Here is a 19,825-nt window from a genome sequence, read left to right as displayed (position 1 = left end):
ATCATTCTTACCTATTTCTTCCTGATATTATGTTATTGCTGTTTCCGGTTTATATTTGGAAGTACGCTAGTAATATTGAGTCAAAAGTATTTTTAAATCTTATGAAAATATAAAATGAAACAATTAATAATACCAATAAAGATGAATGAGATTATTGTGAAAAACGTCAGTACTAGTTCTATGTATTTTATATTGCTTTAGTAAAGTTACTATTGATTTGTTTCTATGTTGTTTACATATTGCAACCCAGATAATTTAAATTTTTCTAAACTACTCTGGCAGTGAAAATAGTAAATAGTTGACGAAAAAATTAAGTCTAATAGAAAATCTAAATACAAAAATTCAACAAGTAACAACTGTAACTCTTCATTGTATACCTAATAAAAAATAAGCGAAAGAACTGAACGGTGTCCCCTTAGTATTTAAGAATATATTAAGTAGACTACGACTAGAACTTTTTTACTATGGTAAACACTTTTCTAATTATACAAAAATTAAGTAAATCGGTAAAACAGAAACCAAAGAAAAATCTTCAATATAAAGGAGTATCATATGATCAACCAAGATCTATTTAATGACAAATATATTAATTTAATTATTTGTGTGCAATTTATGTCAAGAGCTATAACATATGAGTTTTATTTATTTGTACAGGTTTTGTTGCGTACCCCCTCAATTGACATATCATGCTGTAGACATGGGCAATGAAATGCAGAGATAGTTTCTATATAAAATTACTTCAGTAGCAGCCTTAGTAATCAAAAGCCGAATAGAAGTAACGTTTGTAAAAATAAAAAGTCGTCTTCCTTCACAACCCTAGTCTTGATCTTCTAGTATTAGAATGCCACATTTATATATATTTCCTGTACTACTATACAGAATAGAGACGTGGATTCTAGGTAAGCCTCTGCCTAAACTTTTAGGTATATGGGTACAACTACGACTATTTACTACTACTTAAGATAAGCTGAGTAGACAAAGTCGGAAAATCGACTAAATTATCAGCAAAGGCATGAGGGCGAATATAGTAGCCAGCTTATATCCAACGATAAATAGTGGTCACGGCATGAGGAGTGGAATAACATATAAATTGGGATTAGCATAAAATACGGGAAATAAGTAATAAAAAATGACCAAACTTATTTAATACGAGCCCATTTTCTTAGTATGTTAAATCATACTAAACAACACAATTCATATTAATGTGTATAAACGTAAGCATTCTACTTATGCTCATATCGATTTTTTCTAATTATTTAGGAAGATGTTTACAGAAAGTTTTGTCTTGTATCTTTTTCTCATTGAATTCATATAAAGCAATAACGACACTAGTTATAGCTCCTGATCCTTCTCAATCCTGTCCTGACACTTTTTATTTCGTTTGTCTTAAGCTGCGATCTGACAGAACGTGGAGTGGCGTTCTTCATCGGCGAAGAGAAATAGAACATACATGATAGAAAAAGACAAAATATACAGACGGCAACCAACACAACGTGAAATACCGTTTTACCCTCAATATTTGTGGTTTACAGGGCAAACCTGTCTATTTATGACCAGCGCGTCCACTGGCGTTGTTTGTCGGTAAATTATCACCGTTCAAACGAATTTGGAAGCTGATGTATAGCATTTACTTACCCCATCAAACCTTCCGACGTGACTGAGGACAGCTACGGTCAGTGTCGTGGTAATTTTACTAACCTACATTCAACTTATTAAAGTTTTGACCGGCAACACTAGTGGACAAAACTAACCTAATCCCTGGTCTCGAGGAGACACTCTTCATTAGAGTAGTGATCAAAAAGTATATATTTATCAACTTCACACTAACATGGGGTGCCCATCGTGTTCTCTTTTCTTTTCACTGTATATATTTTCCGTTTCTCTTTGCCGACGTCAACAATCGAAGAGCGCAATGCCACGTACTGTGAGATGCCGGCTTTAGATTGCGAGTACCGCAGCTTAGCGAAGGAAACCGAGAATCTCTGAGACAAGTCCACCAGCTTATAGCGACTGGAATTGAAGATTGAAGAACACAGAGAACACATTATCACATAGGCTAGCGCGAGGAGACGACACGTTGAAGACTAAGTTTATGGCAAGGTTTTCTATTTTTTGTGTGTAGTTATATAATCGGTTAATTGGTACTTCAGTTAGTTATGAAATAGATCGAGTTCGTTAAAGATTAATTTTTGTAGAAACGCCAATACATTAAGTATTTCTTTGGTTTACAACAAATATAGAATTCAAGAAAAACTCATTTCTTTTACTATTCAGTCAGTACAAAAATATTTATTTATATATAATTTGTACTTTGTTTACAAATCATAGTTGTTATTATATTACATAAGGTATGTGATAACAAATCGGTTTTGAATTTGTAATAAGATTAAGGAATCTAGGCTTCAATAATATATTTCTAGTCATTCTATAACTCAATAACAAGATAACTAAATCTTACTCAGATACCTATATTTAAACAGATGCGCTGGCTGTGGTATCAGCAATATATCTGATGGCTGTGGAAAGAACTAACTCGTGGCTATAACTCAGGGGGCCAAAAATGTGAGAGAGAAAGTAATGGCATACTGGCAAAGAAAGTGAACAAAAAAAGAGAGGGAGAATGCTGATTGAAACCTGCGTCTTACCACTAACTCCAAGACATGTGAACAGAAAGGTATGCCGAACAACGAAAGAAAGTAAAGAAAATCCTAAGGGCACGAATTGAAAAGCCCCGGGGAGAGCGGCATTGTGGCAGAGAACTTAAAATATGGAGGAAAAGCTTTACGAAACCAACTTCGTGAGTTAACAGTGGAAGTTTGGGACGCCGAAAAATGCCCCAAGATTGAAAGAAGTCCATTATAATGCCTATACACAAAAAAGGAGAACAACCGATTAAATTTTTATGTTAACACAAATCCTGATCAATTGCTATAAATACAACATTTCAGCACAAGTACAAGTCCATCTACGATATAATAGACAGAAAGAAATTACTAGAAACGCCAAGAGAATTTGAAATACCCGAAAAAATGGTAAGATTGGTAAAAATCATATGGTTATAAAAACCATTTGAGCTGAGAAATGCAATGTTACAGTGTCACAAGAATTCAAAGTGAAAAAAAGGTGTTCGCCAAGGAGACCCGTTGTTTACTTTCTATTCAATATAGTTCTAGAAAAAATTGTAAGAGTTAATGGGATAAATAGGTCCGGTACTCTTTTATACAAAGAGCACCAATACTTAGCGTATGCTGACGAAGTGGTTCTCATTGCAAGAAATGGAAAAGAACTGGTGTAACAAAAACATGTTTCGGGAAAGCTCTAAAATGGGATTGACAGTTTAATAGATTTTTACTGAAATATTAATAAATCCAAGTTTAAATTAAAAGTGGAGGATGTTGTAGAATTCGAGAAGGTGGATGAATACATGTACTTAGATACCCTTATTAATCAGACATCTGAAGAAAAAAACTGAAATCAACCTGAGACTGACCAACAAGAACAGATTTGCTGGGGTCTTGAACAAAATAATTAAGGCCACAGATATATCTCGTATTAAAAAATAAGAGTACACAAAACTATAATTAGACTCACAATACCATACCATATTGGAATCACAAAACCATACAAACAGATTGGAAGCATGGGAAAGAAAGATACTTCGCATAATGTTTGGTGGAAAAGTAATAGAGGAAAAATGGGGAAGATAGAACAGAAAACGATGGAAATTATTCATCCAGCAATAGGCCTTGAAGGCATGTTAACGCTATAGTACATACATACCTACAGTTACTTTACCATGTTTGTTTACAACAAAATTACGAAAACAATGGCTGATACTGACGCATGCACACAAAAGATTTGTGACTAAAGCGCCTATTGTGGAGATAATACTGCATTACCAGCCATTGTCGATCAAAACAAGACGAAACTATTTAATTGATATTGTTTCTACATGGCGGATACACTTGGCGAAGAGATATTGATGACAGAGTTGAAGAAGCTTGCGAGAATGTATCAGTTTTTAGATTCAAGTAGAATAGATGTAATTAAGAGTGTATGGAGCATGGTGAAGTACGAATACATAGGTTTTCCACAATGACCGTAAATAGAAATCCCACACTACCATCCGGCACGGACTGGACTGTACTTTTGAAATATTTTTCTTTTCCACTTTAAAATGGAAAATACTAAGAATACTTGGAACTAGAACTAAATAGAAAATATGACTAGGTGTCTAGTAATAGAAGCTTCCTGGTGTTATGAATTACGTTCATACAACTACTTTATATGTTTCATCGACTGAAAATAAAGATATATTCAGTCGACGAAAAGAGTTTTTGGTAAAAATACAAACTCCAGTCGTCAGAGACGAAAATACCGGATATAAATTTAAACAAAAATGTTATTCAGCACTTTTTGCGTAGAATGAGCTGTTCTCTCAGAAACAATGCTTGAAGTGACCAGTAATTTTGAATGTTATCTACGCGAGCGAAATCAACTTAAAGCGACGGTAAAAATTCAATATCTTTTGATCAATGTATCCTGTCGACAAAAATAGATATGCATTTTAAAGGTGAAGAATGCAGTTTTCGTATGCATATTTTGTGTTTTGCCGCAAATATAGTCAGTTTTTATAAAGGTGTTACATTAATAAACGTTGCGCGATTTTTGCTATTTTTATGATAATCATAAGATCACCAAAATTTATCACTTTTATGGATCGGTTAGTATAAAATATCCATTGTTAGATCCTAATCTTTAAAATCTATATTATGAAATTTTGGTTTTGGGTTTTGGCAATAAATGTGAGGCATTTTAAATATGCCTAAAAAACGCTGAATTTAAACTTTCACATTACAAATGATCTAAAACGTTTTAAACTTTTTGTTTACGCTTTTAGAAACTACATAATTTAAACTAAAAATTACACTCAATACCGTCTTCGTGGAGGCCTTTCCCGTGACGTGTGAACGTTTGTATTTGTGTAAGTTTGTACTAAACGTTTAAATCATGCGTTTTTTAAACGTATTTAAAATGGCTCATATTTGTTGTCAATTTTAGAGATAAGGCTCTAACAATGGAAATTACATTACGAGTGCTTAATGAAAGTGATACATTTTATTGATCTCATGAGAATCGTACAAGCAGAACTACTTAAACTAATGAACAACGAATCAATAGCAATAATCGCAAATATACTCAACAACATAATACAACTCGGGAGATATACCACGAGAATGGCTGAAATCTGAGTTTATTGCACGTCCAAAAAAACCAGGATCCAAAAGATGCAACGATTACCGTACTATAAGCCTCATGAGTCATCTCTTAAAAGTGTTCCTAAAGATAATTCATAAGAGAATCTACAAGCTGTGTGAAAGTCAAATTTCTACCAACCAGTTCGGGTTCACAACGCTGTTGATACTAGAAAGGCTTTGTTCTCAGTACAAGTCTTATACCAGAGATGCAGAGACGTCAACTGCGATGTATACGCATGTCTGGTTGGTTACGAGAAAGCGTTTGATCGAGTATAGCACGCCAAAGTAGCAGGAATTAACAACCAAGATCTGAAAATAATTAGAAATCTTTACTGGGATCAGACAGCAAATCTCAGAGTTGAAGGTTAACACATTGACTATGTGAAAATCATGCGGGGAGTAAGGCAAGGCTGTATTTTGTCTCTTCAATCCGTACTCTGAAAGAATATTTATCGAAGCTTTGCACGAAACTGAAAAAGGTATTATACTAAATGGTTACCAGCTAAACGCTATCGGCTGACGCACTACAACTACCTCGGCAATATATTAAATGAAGAATGGATCAACAACCAGGATATTAGAGCAAGCATCGGAAAAGCTAGATCCACCTTCAATCGGAGGGGGTCTTCTTCAAGAGTCACAACCTCTCTCTTGATACAAAGGTAAGAATGCTGCGATGCTACGTCTTCTCTGTCCTCTTTTATGGTGTTGAATCGTGGAATATCAGAGACTACTTAAGATCCCGTGGACTGACCGAGTCACAAATGAGGAGGTCATCACAAGAATGAATAAGAACCAAGAGGTACTGACCACCATCAAATCTTGAAAGTTACAATTCTTCGGACATATTATGCAAAATAAATCCAGATATGCTCTCCTTCAAGCCATCCTGCAAGGAAAAATATTTGGAAAACGAGATCCAGGAAGAAGAAGAACATCTTGGTTAAAGAACCTCAGAATCTGGTTCAATACAACATCTGTGCAGATTTTCAGCGCTGCTGCAGATTGCCATGATGATCGCCAACATTCGTAACGGATATACAGATCAAGAAAAAGATGAGAATCGTAAAAATGTCAAAAATCGGGCAACCCTTATTTATTTAACACCTTTATAAAAGACGACTTCATTTGCAGCAACGTACAAAAATTTCATACGAAATCTGCACTCTTTACCTTTAAAACCTATTTTGATTTTTGTCTATAGGACACTCTTATCACAAGATATCGAATTTTTGCCGTCGAGTTGATACAAAGTTGATACAAGCGTTATTTCTGAGAAAACGGTTTATTTTACACAAAAAATGCTAATAAAAATTTTTATTCAAAATTATCTCAACTATATTTTTTATTTGAAACATTTTCTTCTACAGCATACAAATTCTTGGTAAATCGATTTTTTCCGTTTTCCCCCTAATAGGTGGCGTTTTACGTGGAATCCGGAGGTAGGAATGGTAAACTTTTTCGCATCTTTTTTTGAGTCCACAATTAACAATCTCAGCAAAATTCACCTTGTTCATATTACTTTTGGATGTCAAATCTCTAGCGAATGGACTAACAGAAAAAATAAAATTTGAATTTAATCAGGGAAAAATTGAAATAATCTGAGTTTAGATTTTTCTACATTAATATCAATAAAAACTTAATAGATAGAAATGAGTTTTTAGAGAAAAATAAAAATCAATACGTATAAATCAAAAATATTTTCAATAGTTTCTTCTCTTGATTTTTAACGTATAGGTACTTATCCATTGTAAATTTAATCATGTTTAATTGACAAAATGGTACAATAAAAATCAACAATGGATGTTACTATTATACAGAGTCAGAAATTCTAAGAAAATATATAATTATATTATCTTACTATGAACTAAAATCTTTTGTAAAATGGTATACATTTATTAAAAATTTTAAAAATATCCAAAATGGATGTATAAAGTTTCAGAACGATTTCAGTCCCACCGGACCATCCTCAGTGAAAAACGTCTATAGAGTAATTGAAATTAGCCACATAACGAGGTCAGATGTTAAATTACATAATTAAAGTAATACATTTTACAATTATTATATCACTAGGTCAATGTTAAAGGATTTCGTTTTTAAGGGAACATACGACATATACCCGCTCAAAAAATGGACGTGGACGTGCTCCAACGAATAGTAACATAACAACCAACCAACCAGTTGGTTGTTGTCACTCGTTGGACCATGTACATTTTGCGAGCGGTGATCTGTATGTTCCAACTGGTTGGTTGATTCGTTGGTTGTTACAACTCGTCCATTTTTCGAGCGGGAATATGTAAGTTCCCTTAAAAATGAAATCTTTTAATATCGACCTAATGTCATTTTAATTATGTAACTTAAGGGTTATCTGACCTCGATATGTGACTAATTTCAACTTCTATATAGACGTTTTTCACTGAGGATGGTTCGATAGAACTGAAAACGTTCTGAATCTTTATAAATATTTTGGATTTATAAAGTTTCCATTTGTATGAAGTGGATTTACTATGAAGTTTTTACTTCATAGTAAGTTTTTTAGACTATGGTATACAGCCAACCACTGGGATTTTCCCTTTTAAATTTTATTATTATCTGTTAAGGTATATCACGCATTATTCATTTATATAAACACTGTATATCCTTAACCAGAAAGAGTGCCCCAAAAAGAATGTGTACAAATTAACAATAGATTTAAATTCAGTACATTTTATATTTATTTTTATTAAAAACTACTTGTTGAATGTGGTAATTTTAGGAAAAAGCATCAGATATCATGTACCTCAAACTTGACTTTAAAATATCGTTTAGAAGGAGTAGAAAGACAATCTATAAACATTTTCTGCGTGGAATTTGTGGTGAACTGACTAGCTGTACACCTTATGCAGCCGGTACCAGACCCGGAAAAACCTCTCTAAAAAACCAAGCTTCATTTGGCCTAGATAATAGTATCCTGTAAGCGCTCCTTACACGAAAAATAATCACACAACGTGTGATGGTGGATAACACAACGTCAAAAGGCAGAAGCACCGCACAGGGACTGATGATCTCTTAAGTCATGGAACATAATTGGCCTAGAAGAAGAAGACCCCGATACAAAACTTCACTGACCCTTCAGGTTATGACTTGGGACGATGAACCGGCAGTTTATGTCCAAAAAAAAATATTTTTTTGCAAAAGGGAGTAGACATTCTCAGAACATGGATGCAAAATAGGGAATTAGAACTAAGCGATGAAGAAGAAGAGGAATTAAGAATTGCGCAACTTAAAATATACGGATTGGAACAAAATTATAAGAAATTACTATTATTGAAGAAATCCATGAATAAATCAAATAATCGATATATACGGCAGCACAAAAAGCGTTGGGACAAACGAAAAAAGGGCGGTGGACAGAAGAAGGTTTTGGCTTCTTTACTAAAATAATATTATAAAATAAGAGAGAAGTTTTTGATAAAAAGTGTATGGGATTACTGACACACTAAGGAAGAACAAGATACATAGAAGCATGGAAGTTTATAGATAACATAGGCCTCCCGTAAATAATTCCATTGCATTCGATCTCGAGCAGCCTATATCCAGTTGTTGTGGATGCGTTTGATGTCGTCCGACCACCTTGTTGGAGGACAACCTCGATTATGATAGATAACGTTAAAAAAGACAAAAAACATTTAGCTTACAATTAATAAAGCGAGATGGGTGTCTGGGCATTACGTTATTGGTGAAAATAAGGTGGCCGATGTTGTAGCTAAGAAAGGTACAGAACAGCTGTATTTCGAACCTGAAATCTATTACCCAGTTTCGTATCAGAAAAAAAAACTGATATACGGAAGTGGTTCCTAGATCAACACCTAGCAAGATGGAATAAGGGAAACAATTTTTGTCAGTCTTGTTATGAAACCAACTAACTGCTTTAAGTATAGATGGAATTCGGGAGGTCCAAAACATCTGTGGGCTAAGTCAACCAGCAATGTGCCCCAGAGATAAAGGGACGAAAAAGACAGCAGAACACTTTGTGGATGACTGTTCAGCATTTGCTAACGTCAAGCAGCAACGGTTCCACTCTCACTAACTAATCCTCAAAGAGGTGGTGAATCTTGAGAGGCTTGCCGGTTTTATCAAGTAGACCTTTTTCTTCTTTATACACCATCTTTCAGAAAATTGGTTACAGTCATAGCTATCTTAATTTTATTCACTGACATCCTAAATAGCATGCTTGTATCAGTATTATATTAATCTCGCAAGATCCTCAACAGGGTGATCAAGCAGACCGGGCAAGGCAGAAAAATGGGAAACATATTACAAAGAATTGTTGCGAAATTAAAAAATGGAGGAGCGAGTAGACCGGGTAATAGTACGACAGAACTGATACAATATGGATCGAAAAAAAAAATACTAATAAAATAATATGCGATAACTATTAAGACATTACAGTAATATCTACGTTTAGCAGGCTGTACAAAAAAGTAAAAAAATATTATTTTATGATTAATATAGGAATAGACGAGCAGAACAAAATATGGGTTCAGAACTGGTAGTTAGTTAAAAACTAGAAAGAAGACAATATAAGAATTTCACACAACTCAGGGATGTTTGTTCTCTCTTACACTTGTTTAACATATATATTCAATCATCATTATCATTCATCTTTCTCATCCTTCTTCTTATGGTGCCGTGCACCTATAGTGCGTTGGCGAATTATCTTAAGGTCAGACGTCTGTCTTTTGCGGCATGCAAAAGTTCGCCAGTGTTAGTTACGCCTGTCCAGTTCTTTATATTTCGCAGCCACGACATTTGTTTGCGACCTACTTCTCTCTTGCCCTCAATCTTTCCTTGGATAATTAGTTGAGGGATTGCGTATTTTTCCCCTCTCAGGATGTGGCCCAGGTATCCAATCTTTCGTGCCTTGATCAAGCTGAGCAATTCTCTCATCCAAAAAATAAATTTTGTTCTATTCGTATATTTTGTATGTAATAAATCTTTTTAATCAAAACAATGTAACACTTTAACTAGAAAACTAATATAAAAACACAACTATTGCGGCCAATATTCACCAGCTTTCTTTATCTATTTTTTACAGTCAGTTTTTAAAAATGTTATAGCCTTTTTCATCATATTGATAGCACATTATGTATGCAAATCCTCAACAAGTCAAAAAACCATAGGCGTCACCCTATACTTGTTTTGAAATAAATAAAACAAATTAATATTTTAAGATGCCGTCAACAATTGATTATCTTTTAAAAAATCTTCTGTAAAATAAGTGTCCACTTATCTCACTATACCTTTTTTGTGCGTAAAAAACGTCGGTATATATGCCACACGATTATTGTTAATTATACAAGGGTGATTAACGAGAGAATTCAATGTTTCAAGAAATAAATTAATGTAAACAGTAATTTAAAGGTGATTATTGTTTTCTATACAAGTTATCGCCTGACACAAAAAGAATACCTTCTTTGAACGATTACCTGGAATTACTGATAAGGCTTCACTTATGATAGTTTAAGTAGTTTTTACGCCACATTACAGCTCATGCCAATAATATAAATTAGAAATTGTTTGCATCTTCCATTTAGTTTGTAGATGTACATTGTTCATGTCTTACCTACCCACGTTTTTGGTGTCGATATTTTGTTATTTGCATTTAAAAATGACGTCGACAACAGGTTTTATCCCGGTTAAGTGTAGTTTTAAAGGTGCCTTCAGTTTAAGAGAGAAAAATATAATATTAAATGTACGCGATGTACGTGTACATCAACGCCCTTTAAGTAATGTTCGTGAAATCGTTAACATGTGTTCAAATATGTAAGGGGTTGGAGAAGCAACAATTTATAGATTCCTAAAAGAAAGAAAAGGAGGAACTGTTTCATCTTCCAAGAAGAGTGGAGGGAGTAAACCCTTGAAAATTGAAGAAATACATAAAAACATGATTTTTAGAACAAAAAAAGCACAAGACTCCACTCATTTTTTTTAACAAAGAATTTCCAACATTGGACAAAATCCAAACATTAATTAGAGAAAACGAAGAGTTACCAATCATAATCAACAATAAATTATGGGGACTATTGAGAGAGATGGGATTTCGTTTGCAAAAGAATAGAAGAAAATCCGTTTTAATTGAAAAAGATTACATTGTATGTTGGAGACGAGATTATCTAAGAACTATTAAAAAGTACCGAGAAGAAGGAAAAACAATTTTTTATTTGGACGAGACTTGGCTAAATGAAGGTCATACTGTACCATATCTATGGGTTGATACAATTGTGAAAAGTTCCCGTTAGGCATTCATCGAAGGTGTATCTACTGGAATAAACAATATTCCTGTTGGAAAAGGACGCAGACTCATAATAACCCATATTGGAAACGGATACGGTTTTGTCAATGGTGGATTATTAAGTTTTGCCTCAAAATCAACCAAAGATTACCACGAGAAAATGACTGCTGACGTTTTTGAAGAATATTTTGAGCAAATGTTGGATTTAATTCTAAAAAATTCTGTCATAGTCATGGATAATGCTAGTTACCATTCAAAACTAGCAGAAAAATTGACAACAACGGCATGGGAAAAAGGAGAGATAATCGAATGGTTGGATAAACACGCAATTAAGTACAAGGAGAATTCGACAAAAAAGGAATTATTACCTATTGTAAGGCAACATAAAGCAGCTTATAAAAAATATATAATTGATGAAATGGCATTAAACCGTGATGTAATTATTTTACGTTTACCCCCATACCACTGTGATCTGAATCCGATAGAAAATATATGGTCTCAAGTAAAGGGTGAAGTCGGACGCAACAACAAAACTTTTAAATTAGAAGACTTACAACAATTATTAGAACATTCCTTATCAAAAGTAACTCCAGAAAATTGGAAAAATGCTGTTAGTCATGCTCACAAGGAAGAAAATAAAATGTGGAATTTGGATAATATGACTGATGCAATGCTGGAACCGGTAATAATTAACATTGGAGTTGAAGATTCCTTAGATTTTGAAGAAAGCAGTGAATCTGCAATGGAATTTGATTAAAATAATATTCATTTTTTTACAAATCGGCCCCTGTTACGGCCACAAATTATTTTATATATAACCAATAAAATAAACATCTTACATTTCTTGCAAATTCATTAGTACCTGTTAATCTCCATCACTCCGACACTGGCAACTTTATTTAGGGATTTAGTAACCCTCAAAACTATTGTATTCTATTCTGCTTCAACCTTTATACCTGGTGGTCATACTCAATTTAAAATTGTTTTCCTATATACTTCTGTAAACTTGTTGACAAATATCTATTTTTCATTGAGTCATCCGTATCAACAGTTTAGGGATTTGCATACATAATGTGCTATCAATATGATGGAAATGGACTATACATAATTTCTTTAAAACTAAATATTAGGCTATGGTGTTCCGCTATCGTCAACTAACACCTAACTTATTATTATCAAAATTTCATATATTGCTAATAATTTATACACACCTTTGTGAGACACTTTATTTAAAAGATTCAATTTTCTACTAAGGTAAGTAATGGTATATATGGTTTCAAAAGAATTTCTGACGACAAAACAATAATAATAATAATTAAAACAAATAAGTCAGCGAGAACATTACGAAAAGTGTCTCCCTTACTACAATCACAGCTCTGAATCCATACAATCAGAAGAATATAAGATAATAAAAAGTTCGTACAACGTCTAAAATCATCTCACTTTTGTTGTCGATCCTTGCATTTTATATATAAATGCATAAAAATGACGAAATAACAGCCAAATTAGACATTGTAAAGATATAAGAATATTTTCAGAGTAAATATAGTACTTAATATTCCTCTTCTAGTAGCGACTATATTATACAAAATCAAAAATATACCTTTCAGGTATTATTAAATAGGTTTTGCGAGAAAATCTGTCAGGAGATCCTCACTTTTTATCGTTGCCTTTTTTTGAGTCTTCTTTGAAGTCTGTATTATTTAATCTAAAACATAAAATGTCTAAGTTAATCAAGTAACCAAAGCAGCATATTCAAGTTTAATTTTGAATATTAATAAAAGCATTAATTAAAATTAAGCTATTTTTACAACTATAAAAAATATAAAGACTAAATAAAGTGAAATGTGTTATAAACAAAACTGGAAAATGATAACAGTAGTTAACATCTGAGCAGCACTCAATGTTTAGTTACTGTTACTGCATCTCCCTCGAAAGTCAAGAATATATTGTATGTTCAGGTAAGTTTAGGAAATCGGCATTCTTCTTCTTGATGTGCCTATCCGTTACGAATGTTGGTGATCATCATGGCAATCTTTATCTTAGCTGCAGCAGCGCAGAAAAACTGCACAGATGTTGTATTGAACCAGATTCTGAGATTCTTTAAGTAAAATGTTCTTCTTCTTCCTGGACGTTTTCCAAATATTTTTCCTTGCAGGATGGCTTGAAGAAGAGCATATCTGGATTCATTTCGCATAATATGTCCGAATAACTGTAACTTTCGAGATTTGATGGTGGTCAGTACCTCTCTGTTCTTATTCATTCTTCTAAAGACCTCCTCATTTGTGACTCGGTCAGTCCACGGGATCTTTAGCATTCTCCGATATAGCCGCATCTCATATGCTTCCAGTTTTCTGCACATATCTTCGTTCAAGGTCCACGATTCAACACCATAAAAAAGGACAGAGAAGACGTAGCATTGCAGCATTCTTACTTTTGTATCAAGAGAGGTTGTGCCTCTTGAAGAAGGCCCCCATCCGATTGAAAGGGGATCTAGCTTTTCCGATGCGTGCTCTAATCTCCTGGTTGTTGGTCCATTCTTCATTTATTATGGTGCCGAGGTACTTGTAGTGCGTCACTCTTTCTACAGGGGATTGGTTGACGTAGAGTTGACCTTCTGTTATCCTTTTCTTGCTAATTATCATAAGCTTTGGCTTCTTAACGTTTTTATTGAGTCCATATTGTTGACTGTAATACGTGATTTTGTTCATAAGAACTTGTAGGTCTTCTAAGTCGTCAGCTAATACTATGGTGTCATCTGCATATCTGATGTTGTTTAGCCGGTAACCATTTAGTAGAATACCTTTTTCAGTTTCATGCGAAGCTTCGATAAATATTCTTTCAGACTCCAGATTAAAGATAAGAGGAGACAAAATACAGCCTTGCCTCACTCCACTCATGATTTTCACATAGTCAGTGTGTTCACCTTCAACTCTGAGATTTGCTGTCTGATTCCAGTAAAAATTTCTAATTATTTTCAGATCTTGGTTGTTAATTCCTGCTTCTTTTAGTATTTGCATCATCTTGGCGTGCTGTACTCGATCAAACGCTTTCTCGTAATCAACCAGACATGCAAATACGTCGCAGTTGACGTCTCTGCATCTCTGGAATAACACTTGTACTGAGAACAAAGCCTCTCTTGTACCAACAGCATTTGTGAACCCGAACTGGTTGGGGGAAATTTGACTTTCACACAGCTTGTAGATTCTCTTATGAATTATCTTTAGGAACACTTTTAGGAGATGACTCATGAGGCTTATAGTACGATAATCTTCGCATTTTTTGGCTCCTGGTTTTTTTGGAAGTGCAATAAACTCAGATTTCAGCCATTCTGTTGGTATTTCTCCAGAGTTGTATATGTTGTTAAATATCTTTGCGATTATTGCTATTGATTCGTTGTCCATTAGTTTGAGTAGTTCTGCTTGTATATTATCAGGGCCTGCCGCTTTGCCATCCTTTAACTGTGTTATTGCGGAATAAACTTCCTGCTGTAATATTCTTGGTCCATCATTTACCTCTTCTTCTAGCCTAAAGGGCCAAAAGCTCTTTGGTCTTCAAATAGTTTTTCTAGAAATTCTTTCCACGTTTTTATTTTACTCTGTTTGTCCAAGATGATGTTTCCGTCAGAATCAGTTATATTTCCTTTCCGCCTTCCTTTTAGTCCCCCTGTGAGTTCTTTAACGTTCCTATGTACATTGTGACTATCGTACTTTGACTGTAGAGTCTCAATTTCTTCGCATTGTTCCCTTGCTTTTTTTTTTCTTTCGCTTCTCTGATCTTCGTTCTTATTAATATATTTATGGTTCTATATTTATCTGGGTCACTTTTGGCTTCTCTTCTCTCGTCTATCAGTTTCAGGATCTCATCTTTAAGTGTTTATCCGGCATAGTATGAGCAAAAATAGAGAGTATGTAATGCTAAGAAATTTTTGTATTTGAGGAACGAAGTAATACAATTTATACTTCACCTATTGTCCCTTAGTTGAATTGAATTTCTATTATGACTAAGACTAATATGTTTTTAGATGGAATTAAATTATAATACTTGGATTTGCAGAAAATCACGCAGAGCACCTAAGCGTTACGGTCACCGGTCGCCGCTCCTAGTAATCGAGACGAGGCTCGTAAGACCACTCTACTTTGATTATACATAACCAAAGTGAGGTTGAGGGAACTTTAAGTTCACCTTTCCCCATTAAGAACGTAATCTTGCGGTACTTACTCACTCCCTGGAGACGAGTGGCAGATGATTAGGCTCCTGGGCGAGACCTTATTCCCAGCTGCTTTCACCTTTCTGCCCCTGGTTGAGATAATGGACGGGTGTTCGTGTAGCAACACATGGACTAAAGGGGGGGTGGAGCCCCACGTCGCATCAGCAACGTGCCACCCATAAATGTTGTCGGACTCGTAGGGACAATGGATTCGAATGGATACGGTCATTTGAAAAAAGGATAGGAGGATCAAGGTCACGCATTCATGTTTTTGCGAGAGAGGGTTGACACGAACGCACTTCATGCGCTTTTTATACTGCTGTGTCTAAAACATTTTAGACCGGAGCGTAGCTCAAACCATGAACAACTACTCACATTGAATTGAGTACGTCAAGAACTATCGGGTCGACAGAAAATACTTGAATTAAAATATAGGAGTTAACAAAAAATTATTTCCTTATGACATGTTAATAGGTATATTATTTTAAGAGAGTTAAAAATTAAAAATATTAGAGACCAAAATGAGAAACTAGCTATTTTTAGGAGTTAAAGATCTGGACCACTACTCCTAACAATATAGGATATCCAAATATAGGCCCAAACAACCTTTCCAGGTAAACATCTGCTCACAATGGAATGGGGCAGAGTGAACCAAACCCAAACTAAGACGGGATAAAACTGCAGAAGGAGGAGAACATACTTTTGTATTACAGGAAGAGATTTATACAATATTGCATTATATAATAGAAAGCAGCAAGAGGGTTTTGATTTTAAAATGGATGGCATAAAAATAAAAAGAATGAATTTGGATATTTTGAGTCTAATAAATCCAAAACTTGACAACAACATACGTAAATGATAAAAATAACCAAATGCAGTCGTAAATCAATAAATATAAGCAGATTATTAGCTACAGCACATTCAACCAACTTACACGCTGCCAACGATTAAGGGAATTTGCATAAAACCATTTGTTGTAGTAAAAGGCACGATAAACTGCACTGGTGTTCTCCATAATGTTTAAAACTTTGCTAAATTTTAGGTATAAAATAAATATATGTGTCATTAACCCGTTGTTCATTGTTTTGCATATTTTGTTACATTTTTTTATTTTTTTTATTTACAATTTATACTCAAAGTAGATATAGAAAGTACTAAAATATCACTTTTAATTTTTGTTAAAAAATACTTCGGAATAAACTAAAACATTTTGTCAATTTAAATAGTTGTGGGTAGTTCTGTTAGTTTTTAAGACGTGTGCGATTACGGGTTGAAGTTAGGGTTTTGGTAAATATATTCAACTTTTTATTTTCAAAATAAAAATACTTATACTAAAAATAAAATAATTGTGGGAAACATTTTAATTTGTTTATGTACGGTTTCCAACCATTTCCAAATTTTTTATCAAACATAATTAAATTACAATCGGCATTCCTAATGATCATTAGGCTAATTTGCTTAATGTGTTTAGGATTCGGTTATATTGTATTTTACCTCTCAAGCACAACAGTTAGAAAGTTTCTGTCATATTGATCTAAAATCAAACGTGTAGTTTCAAATGACCATCATGCCTAGACGTAAGTTGAATATTGAGGAATTCATTGCAAATGTGCATAAATACTTTACTATGGAAAGAGACAATGGTGGACGTTTAAAGTCATTATTATGTATAAATCAACGCGTTTGTGACGCACTCGGGATAATTGAAAGTAAGCTAAAAACTGTAATGAAGACTGTCGGAGATTCTCAAGAAGATCTTACTGTGACTGAGTATCACGAAGACAAGAAAACAACTCGTAAACATTCTAGGAGCATTAACTTACCTGATGGAGAAAAATTTGAAATTCGCAATATTTTGTATCGAATGAGTGAAAACAATCAACATGTCGGTTAGATACTTTACTGGCCAAAATAAGAGAAAGACACGTTTCTGAAATTAAGAGGACTAGCCTTTGGAAAGTGTTGAGATATTTAGGATTTAAATTCAAAAAAGAAAATAATAGGTTACTTTTATGCGAAGGGAGTAGTGTGGTTCACAAAAGAATTAAATTTTTAAGAGAATATACTAGACTTAAATCTGAAAATGCAACATTCTTATACTTAGATGAGACACGGATATTTGCAAAGTGTGGAATTAAAAAAATTAGGCAAGATGTCAGCATAAAATTAATAAAACACACAGATAGCGAAGGCAAAAGACACATCATTCTTCAGCCAGAAGGGAAAGAAGGCTTTATAGAAAACGCAGATTTGATTTTTTCTTCAAAATTAAAATGTGCTGATTACCATAAAAACATGAATGCAGATGTGTTAAATGGCTTGAGAAGAAACTGTTACCTAGTATGAGCGAACCATCAGTTATAGTTTTAGATAATGTACCTCACCATTCGGATATTTTGGCAAAATAATAAAACAGTCGTGGAACGTACCGAGCATAAAAAATTTGTTAGTTAAAAATAATATCAATTTTCCGGAATACGCCTTCAAATAAGAGTTACTGGAAATTTCGAAACGTAATGAAAAACCAACAGTTTATATAGTTGACCAAATTGTATCAGGTTATGGACATCAAGTACTACGGTTACCGTCTTATCACTGCCAGTTTAATCCCATCGAACACATTTGGGATATATGTAAAACGTATTATGATAATTACGTTGGATGCAGTGGATACAGTGACGATGCAGTTAGGGAAATGTGACAAGAAGCTCTTAAAAGTGCAACTCCAGAAATATAGGCCAAAACAGTAAATAAATGTGAAAAATTAATAGAAGAGTGGTGGATCCGGGAAAATAAAATTAGTGAAATTAATCCAGTGATTATAGATTTACATAATGATAGCGGTAGTGAATTTAGTGACGATGATGACGGTTTATAAATTTAAATAATCAGTAAGTAAACTATTAGAATGTTATTTACAAAATAATTGTACAGCAGGTTAACCATTATATTTATACATTCATTATTAGCCAAATAAACAAAATTCCATTTGAATTTTTGTTCCTCATTTTATACAAACTCTAACTAATAATGCTGGCAGAAATATTCTAAACAAAATAATTAATTAAAAAGATTATGGAAAACTCCAGTGCAGTTTACCATGCCTTTTACTACAACGAAAGGGTTTCTGCGAATTCCATTAATCGTTTAGAGGTGTAAGGTGGTTGAGTGTACTGTATATAAGAATGTTTTACAAAACAAATTATTTTTACCTGCTATTTGGGCCGATGTAGCTGGAGGAGCCCCCTGGACACTGAGACTTTTGATGGACATCCACTGACTGGCCTACCTGCTTCTCTTTTTCTGCTCGTTCTCTCTGTAATCTATAACAAATTACAGTACAGTTATCAGTAACTATTGGATGACAAAGTTATATACGTTCTTTCTTAATTTATGATACAACTTACATTTGTCGTTGTTCCCATTGGATCATCCCAAATACTATGCGTGCATTAAACATTTTTTAAATTTAGATTACTTTAAGTGTAAATAAAAGAATTAAAATGAGCATTATAATAACGAACATGGCATTATTTACATATCTTAAAACACTTAGACAAAAAAGGAGATAAAAGAAAAACTCTTGGTTTTAACCGTTGAATATTTTTTCCTAAAACGTCTAATTACAATACCAGAGTAAGACAAATATCAAAATTAGGGTTTAAACCTAAAACTTATATAACTTATTTATTAACAATCTTCCAATTTGCCTAAAAATTACAATTTGATTGACATGTATTCTGATCATAATGCCTGGTTAGCACCAGTCACATAAAATTGAGAAAAAAGAACAGTAAAACGAACTAAATCGAATCGAATCAAATATAAGAAAGATGAGATAGGCTAGTATTTACAATAAAAAAAAAATTAACAATCATTTCTTTAAAGTAAGTACCTTAAAATATAAGGACATATACAAAAAACGCGAGGATTAAAATCAGACCACCTTGCTGGCCAAACAAATGAACCGCCTCTTCTGATCCTTCTTTCACGGTAATTATTATCTAAAAAAGTACGAATTATCTTACTATAATGAACCTGATAACCATCCTGTAAAAACCAAAAATTTCCGTTTTACCCAAA

At 33.7% G+C, this 19,825-nt stretch overlaps 1 protein-coding gene across 4 annotated transcripts in view; it reads right to left on the bottom strand.

Moving 5' to 3' along the window:
* Positions 1 to 9,722: 9,722 nt before the first annotated feature.
* Camta (Calmodulin-binding transcription activator) overlaps positions 9,723 to 19,825 on the bottom strand; it is a 1,863,487-nt gene continuing 1,853,384 nt past the window's right edge. For all 4 annotated transcript variants that reach the window (XM_072532541.1, XM_072532543.1, XM_072532542.1 and 1 more), the window contains 2 exons: positions 18,955 to 19,065; positions 9,723 to 13,240 (listed from right to left, as the gene is read on the bottom strand). In XM_072532541.1, coding sequence (XP_072388642.1) covers positions 13,186 to 13,240; positions 18,955 to 19,065 — 166 coding nt within the window. In that variant the 3' untranslated portion in view covers positions 9,723 to 13,185. The remainder of the gene's footprint in view (positions 13,241 to 18,954; positions 19,066 to 19,825) is intronic.

Source organism: Diabrotica undecimpunctata, chromosome 5, assembly GCF_040954645.1.
Source record: "Diabrotica undecimpunctata isolate CICGRU chromosome 5, icDiaUnde3, whole genome shotgun sequence".
NCBI lineage: Eukaryota > Metazoa > Arthropoda > Insecta > Coleoptera > Chrysomelidae > Diabrotica > Diabrotica undecimpunctata.
The sequence above is the reverse complement of the archived record's forward strand: the minus strand, read 5'-3'. Positions and strand labels throughout refer to the sequence as shown.